This window comes from Hippocampus guttulatus, chromosome 14 (genome assembly GCF_054856545.1).
Source record: "Hippocampus guttulatus isolate MCC_2025c chromosome 14, RoL_Hgut_1.0, whole genome shotgun sequence".
Classification (NCBI taxonomy): Eukaryota; Metazoa; Chordata; class Actinopteri; order Syngnathiformes; family Syngnathidae; genus Hippocampus; species Hippocampus guttulatus.
In genome coordinates this window covers 7,221,823-7,237,994 of record NC_141274.1, presented here as the reverse complement: position 1 = coordinate 7,237,994, position 16,172 = coordinate 7,221,823, and the positions used below count along the sequence as shown (strand labels likewise).

General features: G+C 44.0%; 2 protein-coding genes across 2 annotated transcripts; one reads left to right on the top strand and one right to left on the bottom strand.

Annotated features, from left to right (window-relative positions):
* Window positions 1–100: 100 nt before the first annotated feature.
* On the bottom strand, window positions 101–2,175 carry LOC147194755 (chemokine XC receptor 1). The gene is made up of 2 exons (XM_086129367.1): window positions 2,145–2,175; window positions 101–1,661 (listed from the first exon to the last, which is right to left on the bottom strand). The coding sequence occupies exon 2, from the start codon at window positions 1,657–1,659 to the stop codon at window positions 571–573; it is 1,089 nt and encodes a 362-aa protein (XP_085985493.1). The 5' UTR covers window positions 1,660–1,661; window positions 2,145–2,175; the 3' UTR covers window positions 101–570.
* A 590-nt stretch (window positions 2,176–2,765) lies between these two features.
* On the top strand, window positions 2,766–15,405 carry LOC147194754 (FYVE and coiled-coil domain-containing protein 1-like). Its single transcript, XM_086129531.1, has 18 exons — window positions 2,766–2,831; window positions 3,797–3,867; window positions 4,825–4,931; window positions 5,344–5,469; window positions 6,327–6,433; window positions 7,586–7,729; window positions 8,111–8,189; window positions 8,268–10,679; window positions 10,770–10,862; window positions 11,731–11,849; window positions 12,033–12,200; window positions 12,301–12,441; window positions 12,831–13,039; window positions 13,113–13,248; window positions 13,632–13,739; window positions 14,342–14,552; window positions 15,079–15,188; window positions 15,289–15,405. The coding sequence occupies exons 2-18, from the start codon at window positions 3,804–3,806 to the stop codon at window positions 15,344–15,346; spliced, it is 4,392 nt and encodes a 1,463-aa protein (XP_085985657.1). The 5' UTR covers window positions 2,766–2,831; window positions 3,797–3,803; the 3' UTR covers window positions 15,347–15,405.
* The last annotated feature ends 767 nt before the right edge of the window (window positions 15,406–16,172 follow it).

The window sequence follows — 16,172 nt, the reverse complement described above, 5'->3', positions numbered from 1 at the left end:
AGCCTTGTTTTAGACTCATCTAAATTAATCCCTCCCCAAAGCGTTGGGTGAAATACACTAAAATGCTTTGAAATACCGAAAATGCATATTCACATTTTAATCAGTGCAGTACAGTGGCAGTGCCATGCTCTTTATTCAAACATATTTTCTAGGTTAACTGAAACAGAAATAAATAAATGTTAGAACCGTATGGAATGTATTATTTCTCCTGTGGATGGAGACTTATGGGACACACTGTACATACAATATTTTTTGTAACAATCTGTCTTTAGCAAATAATGTCTGATTCTAACAGCCAATTTCACTGAATTTCATTATTCTCACACCATACCAAGCAAACAATATGGCTGAGAAGACATTGTTTATCATACTGTTCATGAAATAAAATGCATGCAGAGCCACAGCCTTGCTCAACACATCCATAAAACAAGCAGGCGCAAATCTAAGTAAAAAGTAACATTTAGACTTGTGAAGAATATATATTTTTTGTGTCATTGTGTCTTTGCTTTTGTAGGTCTTGCAATAAGCTGATATTTATTAGCGGTACAGCGTGTAGAATAGGTTGCTGAGTTACACGCAGAGGTCATCTCCGCTAGACAGTGATGTGATGACCATTCGGCCACGTTGCCCGTATGCGCCGCCGCCGTCACTGTCACGCCAGCACCCCATCATCTTCTTCAAGTGGCGTTTGAATTTGGAGCCCACTAAGACATAGAAGACGGGGTTGAGGCAGCAGTGCGAGAAAGCCAAAAGCCTGCTGATGTGAAAGATAAAGTCCAGACGGTTGTGGCTGGGACACTGCTTGGCCAGGGTCACAGAGTCCATGGGCGTTTGGGACCAGAAGCGTAAAGATTTAAGAAAGAGTGCAACATTATATGGAGCCCAGCCCACGAAAAAGAGCAGCATGAGAGTGAAAATTAATTTCAAAGTTCTGTTCTTGCGTCTCCTCGCTGAAGGACGAAGCAGCCTGCATAGGATCTGAGAGTAGCAAAAGAGAAACACGCCTGAGATGAGGACAAAAAGGACATTCTGCTGATAGATTCCCCACAAGTTGCTGGCGGAATCGTCATATTCGCAGTGACTCTTGCCACTCTGCTCCACGACCGCAGTGAAGACTAAGGCCGGGACGGCCACCAGGACACTTGCGGTCCAGATGAGGATGGATGCCAACACGCTGTAGACACCTGCTGCCGACACAAGACCAGACAAGGGGTTGAGCACAGCGGCGTGGCGTTGGGCCGTCATGGCGATGAGGAGCAGACCGCTGCTGTAGAATCCCACGTTGAATACGAAGCTCACCAACTTGCACGCGCGCTCCCCAAAAGCCCAGCCCCAAACAGCATAGTAGGCCCAGAATGGCAGCGGCGTTGCAAATAGGAGGTCTGACACAGCCAGATTGAGGATGAGGGCATTGGTGAGGTTTTGTACTTTCTCATACTTGAGTACAATTACCACGACCAGGATGTTGCCCAGCAGACTGAGCACAGCAACCACGGAGTAAAAGAGAGCACTGGAGATCTGGCTGAAGTACAACAGGGTGCTTGCATTACACATTTCATCTTGGTAGTCTTCATCATAACTATAATTATCATCATAATATGTCCAGTTAGCCGTCTTGATTGGTGTTCCTGTCATGGTGACTTCTTCAGCTGCAGCCATTTCTACCATGGTGAGGAGATGATATAAAGTTAGGACCAAAAGTATTTGTACTGTGTCTACATCCCATCGTGATTAAGAAATGTCATCACATGTTGGCAAGGAAAGCCACAGTCGATGCACTTTCAAATTTTAATTAAATGGGAAAACCCATCAAAACACACAAATACAAAATGAGAACATTAGCAAGGAACTATAGTAGAGCGGGGTGACGATTGTATGAGTCTGTGGCAACAAAGTCAAAATATTAGAAGACATTAATTCACAAAAAAATAATTGTTAGCAAGTCAAAAATAGGATCAATCTGAATGACCCAATGTACAGAGAAAAGTCCCATCTAAATAGTTTTCATATGTAAATCATTAAATAAATAAATCACCGACATTCGGTTATCGACACTGATGCCACATTTAAAGGGTGTAAAAACCTTTACAAAACTTCATGAAACATCCCTCAGTGAATGAAAAATAAAGTTGAAAATACTGTACCTGCACAAACGTTCCTGCACACACACCGCAATCTCGGTTGTTTCCCTAATTATGACCCACAATGCTGTGAACATCAATTTCACATCATGCACGCCCCCGAGCAGTTTCACCTCTCGATTTTTCAAAGAAATATTCTTTTAAACGTATATATTCTAATATCTAAATATTCTTTTAATAAACTTTTGTCATCAAGTAATTTTGTGACAACTCAATAAACAGCACCATCAAAATGTCTTTTTTGGGGGAAATTACAAATAAAACGGTAATAAAATCCTCCAAAAAAAGTATATACACTGTAACTAGATAAATATAGTAGGGTTGGTTTGTGATGCGCTTATTCAAATATTACAATACTGTAGTGTCCGTTAATACTGTAGTTTAATATCCCCTTTTACTTAAAATCTTAATTGATACGATTGAAAAATGAAAAAAAACCGTATGAACTATGACGTACAACGTTTCTTTTTATTTTATTTTATTTTTTTAGTTCTTTCTTTTTTAAATTTCCTCAACATTCATTTTAGTTGTTTGTTTATGTCTCTCAACCAAACCTTGCAGCATTGTGAGACCCGCGGTCACCCCGTTTGGTCAAAATTACCTGTCAATCATGCAATGGTACCCGCCTTGATCAGACCAAGATTCGGTTAGGTAACGGTATAGTGGCCATTCTGGACTATTTCACGTCAAGTAAGTATGATTTTGTCAACGTTTGTGAGATAAGGTATTTTTCTCTCCTTTTACTATCACCATGAACGCCAATTTGACCTTATGGACATTTTAGGGACCCGGAAGTGGGGAGGCAATAGCAGGTGATTCTGCTATAAATAGCTTTTGGACGTTTCCTCTCACGTGTCGATGTCAAAGAGGGTCATAAATGACATAAAAACACTGACAAAAAGAGTTTAGGTGTTGTAAAAAAAATGCCGTTTCCGTGGCCTGCATGGTCCCGTGCCTGTCAGCTTGGGAACTGTGCTGAAATGAAAAGAACACTACTTATCCCACAGAAGCGGCACAGTTCGAGGCATTATAGTGTCTTTCAGGTTACAAATGTAACCAGGTGAACCATACTTAGACTTTTGTAGTGAAGGCTGCCTTGTTTAATAAATGTAGCACTGTCACTTTAAGAGCCACGATAGATCAAAACACGCGGGAACATATAGAGCGTGTGGGAATCAGACCAGGAAGTGGAGTAAGGATGACATGCATGTGAAGGAGGGTAGTCGTTGAACTGTGCCCAACATGCCGGAAAGTGTCGAGTAAGTGTGTCCTCTCATCACATTGGATTGTAATGATTAGTCGGCCTGCACTTTTAAGTTTCATGGATTGTTGGGGCTTGGAAATAATGTATTTTTATTTCTCTTCCCTTATCAAGCAAGCCACTGCTGTTGTCTGTCCATCCATCCATCCATTTTCTGTTGTCTATTGTGGCGTAATTGTCTTTAATCTGTTAGATAATTTTCTCAGACTTTCATCTTAAAGCTGTACAATTTCTCATTGTTCAGTCGGGAATAAAGCCCACATAAAAATTATTTTGTGTCCAGTCTAGTCTTTCCAGAGACTCGGCTACACAAAAAGACATCATTGTTATTTTGATGTTGTTGTTGATTTGTGTAGTTTGGAGTAACAAGGTTTGTTTTTTAAATTTCTCTTAGTTCCATAATGACCTCCTCATGCTCCTCAGTTGGCCAAAATCAGCTGCAAAGGATCATCAGAGATCTCAATGGTAATAAAGATACGAACACACCAGCAGCACAGCATCATCTTTACCACTTTAATACGGTGCTATATCTAATATTAGAGTTGTAGTCTGCAGTTTGCAATACCTTCCGTGTGGTTAGCACGCTGCCCCACAGTTCTAAGGTTTGATTTTTGAATCTCTGCTCCATCCTCCCTGAATGGAGGACTAAAAGTATCGAAATTAAATCACACATGAAGCACTTTTGAATGGTGGTCCTTTCGGGGACCCGAAATCTTGGTCATATCTTGATTTCCATCCATCCATTTTCCGAACCGCTTGATCCTCACTAGGGTCGCGGGGGGTGCTGGAGCCTATCCCAGCCGTCTTCGGGCAGTAGACGGGGGACACCCTGAATCAGTTGCCAGCCAATCGCAGGGCACACAGAGACGAACAACCATCCACGCCCACACTCACACCTAGGGACAATTTAGAGCGTCCAATCAGCCTGCCATGCATGTTTTTGGAATGTGGGAGGAAACCGGAGCACCCGGAGAAAACCCACGCAGGCCCGGGGAGAACATGCAAACTCCACACAGGGAGGCCGGAGCTGGAATCGAACCCGGTACCTCTGCACTGTGAAGCCGACGTGCTAACCACTGGACTACCGGGCCGCCCTTATCTTGATTTTATTTGTATAATATATAAAATACAGCTTTTGTATAATACCAATACAAGACATGCAAGTGAGAGATATGTTTTGACATCTGAAGTCTGTTGTAGCACATACAAAGTCTGATGTAATGTGTTCTGTTAGTCGGTGTCGAAAAATGAATCACAGTAAAATCCAGTGACATAGCAAAAACTCTGAAAATTACAAATTAGATAGGTAGGATTTAAACATCTGGGATACAATGAGGTCATAAAAAGTGAATGTTGATATTGCAAGGGACATGTGTGAGCCATTTTTCTTTCTTTTTAAATTTTATTATTATTTTTTTTTAGATGCTGTGTTTCAGCTGAGTCAAGAGCATAAAGAGTACGCTGAGCCCGTAACCGATGACAGCACCAACCTGCGTAAATTTTTCTACAAACTGGAGTACTTGCTGCAGGTATGATACCTGATAAGTTTGATGCAAATTGTTGAGTCTCTGGTGAAGTGCGTCCTCCACCAATGAAAATGCAATCCAAGCTTTAACTGTCCTGATGCATTTTGCAGTCTGCAACTGCCTTTTTTAGACTTGCTCCACTCCATGTCGTCATGATAATTAAACCATACTTGCTGTTGACCCCACGGTTGAGGGTGTGGGTTGAGAAGTGACTCATTTTTATGAGACAGGACCACCCCCTCTATACAGGCTAATTTTAGCGAGGCTGTAATTCTCTCTCCTCTGGGTATTCTTTACAAAAGCATGTCTAAGACAATTGCGAACGTTTTTAATTTGTGGAAATAAATGCAAACGTCTCCTTGACACTGCTGAGTGGCCATCAAATAGTTCAATACAACACTGTGTGTTTTTACAGTTTGACCTGAAGGAGAAGACAACCTTTCTCGGCCAAAGAAAAGACTACTGGGATTACTTCTGCGACTGCCTGATTAAGATCAAGGGTGCTAATGATGGCATTCGTTTTGTAAAGTCCATCCCTGAGGTAATCCTGCTCTGCAACACACACACACTTGAGATGCTGTATGCCGCGTGAGACAAGCACAGACACAAATACACAGGGCGCATTATCATCTAACTAATCCTTCGGTCAGTCACTCTGGACCGATTGACTCGCCTTCTTTCAACTACAACTACTCTTCCTCCGTTTATTCCTCGGAATTCACAGTGGTAAGCTTCACAGTTTATGTAGATCATATAGCTGTTGTCAAAAGTGATTGGTTTTTCTGACTAGTTCATGTGCAATTTATTTGAAGATTTTTTTGGGGGGTCTCTGAAGAGCATTTTGTAAAGGGGATTTCCATGTGGAGACATTTAGAACGACCATGTTTTTACTGTTGGCCATCAAATACATAAAAACAACATACTCTTTCTTATGAAGTAGCCGTGAAACAAAACAGTTATAAAAATAATAGTTCAGACTTTTTGTGTTTCAGTGGCCTGTGTCTCATTTTCATTTTTAGAGTACGCCATACGTCAATAAAACCCCAACTCCTAGAGGCCTTTGTTTACGTTCTGTTGCACACAAATATCGGTGAGTCTCCAGCTGGTGTCCTCGCAACAGACCTGAAAGTTGTACATTTTACGTAAATCCCTCCATCTGCTAAGGCCTGAGAGAAATCATCTTGTAGATTGACACGACAGATTACGGCTCGGTGTGCTGATGACAACTGTATTGTGTTTTTTTTTGACACCCTGAATTTGGGTTCTTTTGTCCAGGCATTTACACTGGTTCGTTTCAGATTACTGTTCATTGGATTAGTCAATTTGGATGATGCACAGGTCGTTGTTTTGTCATCTCTCGTCCAAATTATTTTTTGTAATTTGCGCATGCGTTCTCAGCTAAGAACCTCACTGGGTAAAGGAAGGGCCTTCATCCGCTACTTACTGGTTCACCAGCGACTTGCCGACACACTGCAGCAGTGTCTCATCAATCAGAAAGTCACAAGGTGAGTAGCGGTCTCATACGACTCCCTCTTCCCAAATTATGTCTCGGTTCTCTTTTCACTGAGCGAACATCCACTCCCATTGAACCATACAGCTGCGACTTGTTTCCCACACTATAATGAGTGTCTTTAATTCCACATTTCAGTTAACCCTGATGAAAGCAAACGATTGTCTACCATATTCCAGTGGAAACATTTCCTTTGTATCTATACAGGACTCGTCAATATAGTATTATGGCATACATGGGTTAAAAATTGTGAGCTGCACGTTAAAAAATAGCCTGTACAATGGCATAATATGTGGTCAGGCGGCACCAAAAAGGCATGCTTCTGCCATACTTGCTTTTTGTTCCCATTTCATTGTTTTATGTTTGTATCGTTGAATTCGTTTTCAATCAAATATTTACTGCAATCATGACTTTAAAATAACGTCTGTTTAAAAAGAAATGCTATTTTCAAAAATAAAACTGTCTGTATGACCTGAAAGTAGAGTATTTAAAAAAATATTTTATGCTTCTAATTTATTTCATTCTTATTTTAATATCTAACGCCTCAAAACAAATCAATCAGAGACTGTTCTGGCAGAAGGCATGACCAAAGAGGTGTCCCCCATTTGCTGTGCACGTGCAATGTAACTAGCAATGTACCGGTAATTTTCGTGGGTAAAATCAGCTTGTCTATGTACGTGCACGTTAATGACGGGCATGGCTTTGGTCATGGGAAGGGCAAAAGGAGGAATGAACTGAGGCACCATTCAAATCTGGCTATCCAGTTTTAAAACGGCAAACGCCACTTTTATGTTTGATAAGCTCTTGGTGAGCTAAACTGTGAATCTAACCTGCGTCTGACAAATGAAAGGTCACTGATGTAAATGTAGTGTCTCTGATCGATGAGTTTCATGTTGCATGTTACACAAAAAGAAATGTTTACTTTTCTTTGAATAACAAAAACACACTGATTTGGCCTTTCATATTTTCTAATGCAACCAGTATGATATGTCCAGTTAGGTGATTCAAGTCAAGTCAAGACTTTGACAAGTTTTAGACAAGCAAATCGCAAGTCCTAAAAGTGGCAACTGGAGTCTGACTCCAGTCAAGTTATGTGACGCCGATCCCCCACCTCCTTGTTTACCTGCGGAATTTTATCTTCCCTTAGTGACTGGTACTACGCCCGGAGCCCCTTCCTTGACCCAAGCCTCACCTCAAAGATCGTAAACCACCTGTACGATCTCAACCAGATCCAATTTGATGTTGCTGCCCGAGGTTACGATCTTGACATTGATTGGCCAGCCTTTGCCAGGTAACCTGTGCGGACTTGTCGATATATATATTTTTTCAGAGGCATCGCTGGATCACGCACAGTAATTTAACATCTTAAAAAACACAGTCTACATGTTTGATGATAATTGCTGAAAAACTGGGCAAAGACTGAGAACTGCCTGGTTCTGAATTGTTTTTCACCATTTCAAATGAGGACATTTGTCTGGTCTTAAAAAAATAAAATAAAATCCATCACGTAGATTTTAACTGATTCACAAAATCAGACCCCACGTATGAAGAAAAAAAACGACATGTTGGTACTGCCGATATAGCACATGGTGTAAAGATGAAGACATCTCCAGTTTTTTCAGCTGCGTTACTTATATAAAACGTTATTTTCCCCCTTTTGGTTTCATGAAAGACGGACGTTAGGGGCTGGCTCATTAGGACTCTTGTGGAGACCCCCCAGTCGTTGCTCCAGCGTCAACAGTCTGGTCCAGGTATAAAGCACTACATATGAAATGTATTTATTTTTGGTTTGAATACGATTTGAAGGACCTCTTCCATCAACCATCCAGTCACAGGAGGTCTCAATTCCAGACTTTAGTCTCCCTGGGGACTTTGCTTCAGCAGAACCATCCCTTCGCAGTGTTGCGGAGAATCTCCGCATCGAGCTCGACCAGTCTGAGCTCAGGAAGCAAGAGCTTCTTGGACAGGTGGACGACTTAGGCAAAGAGGCTGCCCGGCTGAAAGATGTCGTGAAGAACCTTCAGGGCCCGTTGCTAGCAACTCAGAAGACCAGTTTGCCAGATCCTTCAGAAGTCACCACGACTATGGATGTCCGCAACCACTATCAAACGTGTTGGGAAGAAAACAACTGTGAACTTCAAGACAGACTCGCAGCTACTGAAAACAAAAATATGGAGCTCCTCTCTAAGCTGGACAAGACTATTAAAGAAAAGACCAAACAAACGACCAGCTTCTGCGAATCAGCCTGGAAGATCCAAGAACTCCTTGAGAAATTGAACTCGACAGAGGAGAAGAGGCTTGAGGCCAAGAAGGAGGCTGAGGACCGGGCCAGGCATTGTGAGCGTGTGTCTCAGGAGCTCAAACTGAAGGAGGAGGAGTTGAGGACCTGCACGGAGAAATTGGCTGACCTCAAATCCCGTGGCCAGGATGAGCGAGCAGAAACCCTCAAGCGCTTGGAGGAACTCCAGGGCGCGGTTGGTCGCATTCAGGGTGCATTGACGCTGAAAGAGAAGGAGAGTGGCAATTTAAGAGCGCAGCTGCAGGGCTTGCAGACCTCGCTAGAGTTTCGAGAGCGCCAGGCAGAGGAACTGAGACACAGGCTGCAGGAGGAACGTGACGAGATAGAGCGCCGATGTACTGCCAGAGACAGTCAGAATGAAACCCTGGAGGTTCAACTGCTGGACTTGCGGAAAACCTTAAAAAGCAGAGAGAAAGAGCTTTCTGTCAGCGCCGAGAGAATCAAACATTTGGAAGAGCATCTGGAGAAGTTGAACGTAGAGAAAGAAAGTCTGATTTCTAGACTCGATGAAAACGATGGGAATGCCTGTGAGGAAACCGGCAACTTTGATAACTGCAAATTTGAGTGCCGCGAACTTAAGGGTATGAACACTGCGATACTGCAAGCGGTCAAAAAGAGTGAGGAGACCATCGCAGAGATGACTCAGGGAAGGGAAGCCTTGCTAGACCAGCTCGCCGCTCTGAGGGCTTCTGAGAAGCACCTGAAGGGAAGGGTGGAAGCTGCCGATCTTTGCATGGAAGAACGCGAGGAGAAGCTTCTGGGGGAAAACCACCGTTTTGCGCAGCTTGTCGAGAAGGTTCTTCTTGAGAAAGAGCGATTGGAAGCTCAGCAGAAAAGTGTGCTGCAGGAAAATCGGGAACTCCTTGAGGTCCAGTCCTCCCTGAAAAAACAACTCTCTGAGGCCCAGGAGGAGCAGGACTTGCTTCACGCCAAAGTGTCAAATCTGGCCGAGAACCTCACAGTATCCCAAAAAAGCCACGCAGAGCTGCTGATGAAATTCCAGCAAACGGAAGTCATGCTCAAAGACCAGACAGCTAAATGTGGGCTTCTGCTGGCTCGTGCTGAGGAGCTGGAGAACAGGACCTCGGAGCAACATGATGAGAAAGGAGCGGCGGAGAGCAATGAGAAAATGCCCAAGCTTCATGAGGAACATTTAACCTCTGAGACCAAAGAGGCTCCATTCAGGCTAGTGATTGCCGAGGCTCAACTGGAGCTTAACCTTCGGGAGGTGCACCGCCTCAGGGAAGAGGTGGTGGAGCTCAGGGCTCACCTCCTGGCTGGAACGGAAGAAAGAATGAAAGCTCAGGCCTTTCAGGAGGTGACAGAGGCATCCAGAGAGGACCTGCGAGTCTTGGCGGAACAGCTCAAGGGTCAAGTGGAGGAGCTGAACAGGCGGCACGTCGACGAGATCCTGCGTTCTCGTGAGCGCGAGGAGGCATTGATCCGCGAGCGAGACTGCGAGGCCCTGGCTCGGGCAAGCCTGGCTGCCGAGGTGACGGCCAGCAGGGAGGAGCTACACACTCTCAAGCAACGCTATGACGCCTTGTGCCTCGAGAACAGCGACTCCGGGGAGGCCCTGTACCGAGCTAACACGGAAACCGCCGAGCTCGGAGTTCGCGTGTGCATGCTGACGGCCGAGAATGAAGAGGCCCGCCTGCGGTGGGAGACCCTCTCCAAGAGGCAGCAAGCGCTGGAGGAGGAGGCCGCACAGGAGGCCACCAGACTGGATGCCTGCACAGAGCAGCTCCGCCGGGAGAATCGTCAGCTCCTCAGCAAGCTCCGTCACCAGGATGATCTTTGGGCCATGACGCAGAAGCTGCAGGAGGAGCTGACCAAGGTCCAGGAGGAGGCGGAGGTGCTGCAGAGGAGGAGACACCAGGAGATCGAGGCTCTCCGCCTGGAGCTCAGCAACCAGGCTATCAGCCACAGCAGCCAACTGCAGGTCGGACTAGCAAATCAGAGCTTCGAGGCTTTTAGCAACCCGGTTAGCATAAAAATAGGACCGTAATCATACTTTTGTGTTGACTTTCAGAGTGTCAACGAAGAGTTAATGGATGAAAGGTTACAGATGTTGAGTGAGCAGGAGAACGCAGTCGAGGTGGAGAAGAAACTAAAGCGTTTGGAGGTGAGAGAATATATTGCACCCCTCAGTGTGGATTTCTTGAACAATAGCAATGATTCTGTACACTAGCTACAGTACACCACAAAATTAAAGTAATAGATATTCAAGAAATACATTGGATATTTTCAAAGTGAAGGTAATATATATTTTTCTTGATAAACACTCATATTATATAACAAGTGCATTTCAAAATCAGACCACTCACGTAAAACTGGGCTAAGCAGCCTGTGGCTTTGTCTCGATTCCTGGCATGCAATTACACAGTAACTACAGGAAGCCTACTACGAACTTGAAAAGAACCTCGACATTGCCTGTTCTACATGCAGTCAAAAAAAAAAAAACTGTTCCTCTGCTATGCTTACTACACGTTCCCATATAACAGTGCAATTTACAACTCGGCAACTATTTTCATAGGATTACAAATTTAATCTTGAAACTACCCGATTTATCTAGAACTACACAGCATTATCTTGAAAATATGACTTTTTATCCCCAAAATATAAACCTTCTTTCACAAAAGTAACCTTCATTCTTCTAATATTTCACCTTTTAGAAATCTTCCTTTTTTGTCTCAAAAGCTGCATTTTAAAACAATACAGAAGTAGTAAAAAAAAATAAAAATTACTGTGTGACACTGTCACAATATGGGCTGCGATTAACTGTTGTTGCAGTACACTGCAACTACAATTAAAAAAATACATTTAAAATCATTAGCTTTCTGTTGTTGTCAATCAAAATGGAGCATTATTGCCCCTGACACAGACAGAATGAATTAGGTTTTCTTATCTTATCTTATGGATGCAGCTCTCTGCAGGTGTTCCAATGATCTTTGCTTAGAAGCCTCATGTACATTTTTTGTGACTGTTGCTAGGCTGAGGTGCAAAGATACCGTCACCACCTCGCCGAGAGAACCATTCAGATGGCCCAGTCGGAAAATCTCCTTCAGCAGAAAGACGACGAGGTAATCCATCTGAGAAAGAACTTATCAAGGTGAGAATTTTTTTTCTTTTTTCTAATTGCCCGATAATATTTGTTTCTATTCATCCTTGAGGTTGTGTTATTGCTCAAGGATTATCTTCTTTTTAAACTTCAAAAATACAAATAACTGCACAGAGGCCATTTGGGAATTACTCCTAATAGATTTTTGTCCCTTGTTTGGTATTTTGCGCAAAGATGCCAGGAGGAGCTTGATGCGACTCGACGGGCCTGCCGGGAGCTGAGGGACACTCTAAGGAGCGTCACGCTGGACAAACAGAACTTGGATTTGAGGACGGCCGCCGAACTCGACGACCTCTACCAAACCAAGGTCAACCTGGAGGAAAGACTGGTGGAGCTCATCAGGTACACGTACGCTATGTTGGTGTCATGGTCAGAATCAGTTTATTTGACTGCAAACTGTATTTTCTCCCGCAATTCTCATTTATGGGTTATTTCTGTGCAGGGACAAAGACGTGCTGTGGCAGAAGACGGATGCGCTGGAGTTTGAACAGAAGCTGCGCGATGAGGAGACGGAGCGTGACGTCAACTACTGCCTGGGCTGCCACACCCCGTTCGGCTGGTGGCCGCGCAAGCACAATTGCAGGTCAGGCAGACGCCACGTTAACAACAGATTTAGACACTGCACAATGTGCGTTCGTTGTTTGATTTCGCATTTTCCAGGTTTTAAAAGTGACAGAAAGATTTTTAAAAATGTTTCATGTTAGAGACCTCGGTGAGATATGCAGTATTCGAAAACATCCTTTTGTTCATTATCCGAGTCGCAACCTCACAAGGGCCACGGGCGTGCTCGAGCCTATCTTAGCCATATTCGGGCAGTAGGCGGGGTAAACCCTGAACTGGTTGCCAGTCAAGGCACACATTGACTAACACTCACGCACTCACACCGAGGGACAATTTCGATTGTTCACTCAACTTCATATGCATTATAAACGAATAATGGATGAATAACTTTGGTGACTCTTTACCCCCTAGATTTTGTGGCCGTCCTTTCTGCCACTATTGCCTGGCCAATGCAGCCACCAACCAGCAGGGCGGCACCAGAGAGCGCTGCTGCCGGGAGTGTTGCAATCAGCGCGGTTTCGAGGCAGAGCGACCCCCGCAGGAGGACAACTCCCCCAGCATGCCGGCTTCTGCGTTGAGCCGTCTGCTGCAGCCTCTGAGAGCTGTTACGAGCGTCTTGGGTAAAGGAGAAGTCTGTTTGTGGTCCTACGTGACACAATGTATGTTGAATGCTGAATATGGTTTATTCCCCAGGAGCGGATGAAGGCGACAAGGTGGAGGATGGGATGTTTGATATCATCACAGAGGAGGAAGTCAGCCGTGTCTCCGACAGTGACTCGTTTGCCACCGCCTGCTCTTCTGGACATGGACAGCAGGAGGCAGCACAGCTGTACGTATCTCACTTGGCTGCCGAATACCAATCTCAGAAGCTCACTTCATAACAAATAAGGATTCCTGAAACAACATTAATTCCATTTAGGTTGCAGTTGGAAGGTATTCCTATCGAAATATATTTGTATGGACAAAAGTGTCAAAATACTGCAGTATTCATCCAGAAGTTACTTGTCAGTTATGATGTTGCAGATTTTTTTTACCTTAATCTTCATTGACTATTCACACTTCACACCCCACACCAAAGTGTAATTCTCAGGATAATCTTTTAAAAACATTTTACAATCTGGCATTTGCTCAAAAGGGTGGAAACAAGCTGAAATTAGACCCCGGTTATGAGTATGTTTGTACCCTGCTTAAGTGTCTTTTTGTCTTGTCCAGAAGCAGCAGCAGTGCCAGCACAGGAGACGTCCCATCAGAAAACCCCGAGGACCAATTTGGAACCGTGCAGGATGCCGAGATCGGCCTGCTCAAGTCGGGAGAACTGACGTAAATTTACCCCCCCCCCCTTTTTTTTTTTTATACCACAAGTCCTGTTTACATGCTGTCACATGTTTTTTTATGTTTTGGGTCATGTTCGGTGTCAAAACGGGAAGTGAGAAGTGAAGTGAAACACTCACGTGAAACTCTGACATGAGAAAACTGTACGAAAATAAGATTTACTTTCCTGGAACCAAAGAAATAAACAGGCACCGGTTAAGTTCACATACTGTAAATGTAAGTAATCCTTTGAGGGAAGCATAACATTTTTTTTTGCCTGAATTGGGAATGAGGCAGTGTACCAGTGGTGACCATGTCTGCCTCACAGTTCTGAGATTCAGGCTCCCCTTCACACCCCCTATTCAAAAATCCTGCCTGTTAGGTTCAGAGACGATTCTAAATCAGTGCTTCAGAACTTTTTGGGAGGGCTCGAGTATCCCCGAACCGAATGAGAGCAAATGATCAGCAACATGGCTTTCGTTTTGCTCATCCACATGACTACTGGCACAGTTTTGATGATTGTCAAAACGAGATCAAGCGAGCTGTATCGACGGCTCACTTGGTGATATTACGGCACTTTGACTGTGACGTTTGTTGGTCTCTTGATTTAGGTTGGCATCTGGCTTCGCGGTGGACGACATCTCCAACTTTGGCGACATCTCGCGAGAGCTCTTCATCGAGTCGAGCTGTTACAGCACTGTGCCCATCAGCGCTGGCTGGCCCGGTGCCACCGTCTCTTGGACGTTTACCTCAGAACCCAAAGGCATTTCCTTCAGCGTTGTTTTCCGGGAGAGTGCTCAGACGACACTGGAGCAGGCCAAGGTGAAGCCCTGGCACACCTACACTTACCCACACTCCCACACAAACGATGTACATACCACTTTTGGCGGAGAATAGCAGTTAATGCCTACCCATAAGGGTTTGTAATTGCTTATAGATGCCAAAAGATGGCGACATAAGCAGTTTTTTACTATTGGACAAAGCTACGGCCCAAATGAAGCACCTCCGCTGAGTTCAACATAATTGCTTGGCCACAAGATGGCGCCAAGCATCATTTTCATATTAGACATGGCTTTGGCGTGAGCACCTACACAAAAAGGCTCCGGCTTCAGTTAAAGCAAAAGTTGCGATCACTTACCCCCGCCTTGGCACACCCCGCGGTAGTGGGCAGTGACGATGACAAGTGCATATTGGAAAACATTCGCAACGTCAGCTGCTCTCCACATGGCTGTTTAGGAAGGCAGTAAGTGCACTGCACTGACATTTTATGAAGAGACCTGGGAACTGTTTTAATTTGTGGAAAAGTGGTGTCATATGTCTCGTTTAAACTAGTCTTCCCCTTTGGCAGGTCTTGATCCCGCTGACTCGCTGCAACTCCCACAAGGAGACAATAAGGGGAGAAATGAAAGTACGAAAACCAGGAGAATACATCCTCATCTTTGATAACTCCTTTTCGAGGTGAGTCCTCATTTGCTGCACAGTCCCGCCCCCATCTTTTCATTCTGAAGCTTATAAAGGAAAGCATCAATGCCCTGTGTAACATTCTCCCGTCATCCAGGTTCATCTCCAAGAGGGTGCTGTATCATCTGGCTGTGAATGCCAGTGGCCTCTCATGAGACGAAAAGCATGTCAATCAGATGTCGACGCATCCATCAGTGCCGTCGGGGAGTGCAAGGTAACTTGTAGCAGAGTCGACTTGAAGCGTCGCAACCTAGGGCAATGCTGAGGGCAAACATCTTGAACTGTTAAGGCACATCAGGTGATGTAATCATAGGAAACCGGTGAAAAATACATCAAATCTGTCATTAGTCCACTGAATTAGAGTATGCAATCTTTTTTTTTCTCTCTCTCTCTTTCTTCATGTAGTAGAATTAAAGTGTCACCAATTCAGGATTGCCAGCACAGGCACACACACACACACGATAACATGGAATGGGATGATTTTACTCCATCACTGCACACCAATTTATGTTTTGCTGTTAATTTTATTGCGTTAATGCTGAGTACATTCAAATATATATGCCTTTGCTCTACACAGAGGAGCAAAGGAGCTATTGATTCAGTTCAGTTACTTATTAGTTGTGAGAGATTGGCCTTTTCCTGCAAAAAGAAGGAAGGCGAGAATTTACTGAAGCATCCAATCACAACAGCTGTATATTTGTGTGGTTAAGAGGAGTTGATATGATTGGTTGTGATGCTAAACAGGGTTTTAATCCTGAGGAATTTTGAATTTATTTTTTTGATGTTTGTCGTTCAATAAAGAAGATTTATGTAGAAATGACTTATTGTCCCCTTCCTAAAATAATGGTCTCAGTCATTTAATTTTTGTTTCTGAATATACATAAAAGCGAACGAAATATTTATTATATTTCGTCATAAGTTCATTTCAGGGTTGAATAAAATGATCTGTTTAACTAAAGATGCAGCCAATTTTAGCAGAGC

Coding starts and splice junctions, on each gene's coding strand:
- LOC147194755 (XM_086129367.1), bottom strand. CDS start 1,659: ATGGCTGCAGCTGAAGAAGTCACCATGACAGGAACACCAATCAAGACG.
- LOC147194754 (XM_086129531.1), top strand. CDS start 3,804: ATGACCTCCTCATGCTCCTCAGTTGGCCAAAATCAGCTGCAAAGGATC. Junction 13,740..14,341: donor CTCAAGTCGGGAGAACTGAC/GTAAATTTACCC, acceptor CTCTTGATTTAG/GTTGGCATCTGGCTTCGCGG. Junction 14,553..15,078: donor CGACACTGGAGCAGGCCAAG/GTGAAGCCCTGG, acceptor CCCCTTTGGCAG/GTCTTGATCCCGCTGACTCG.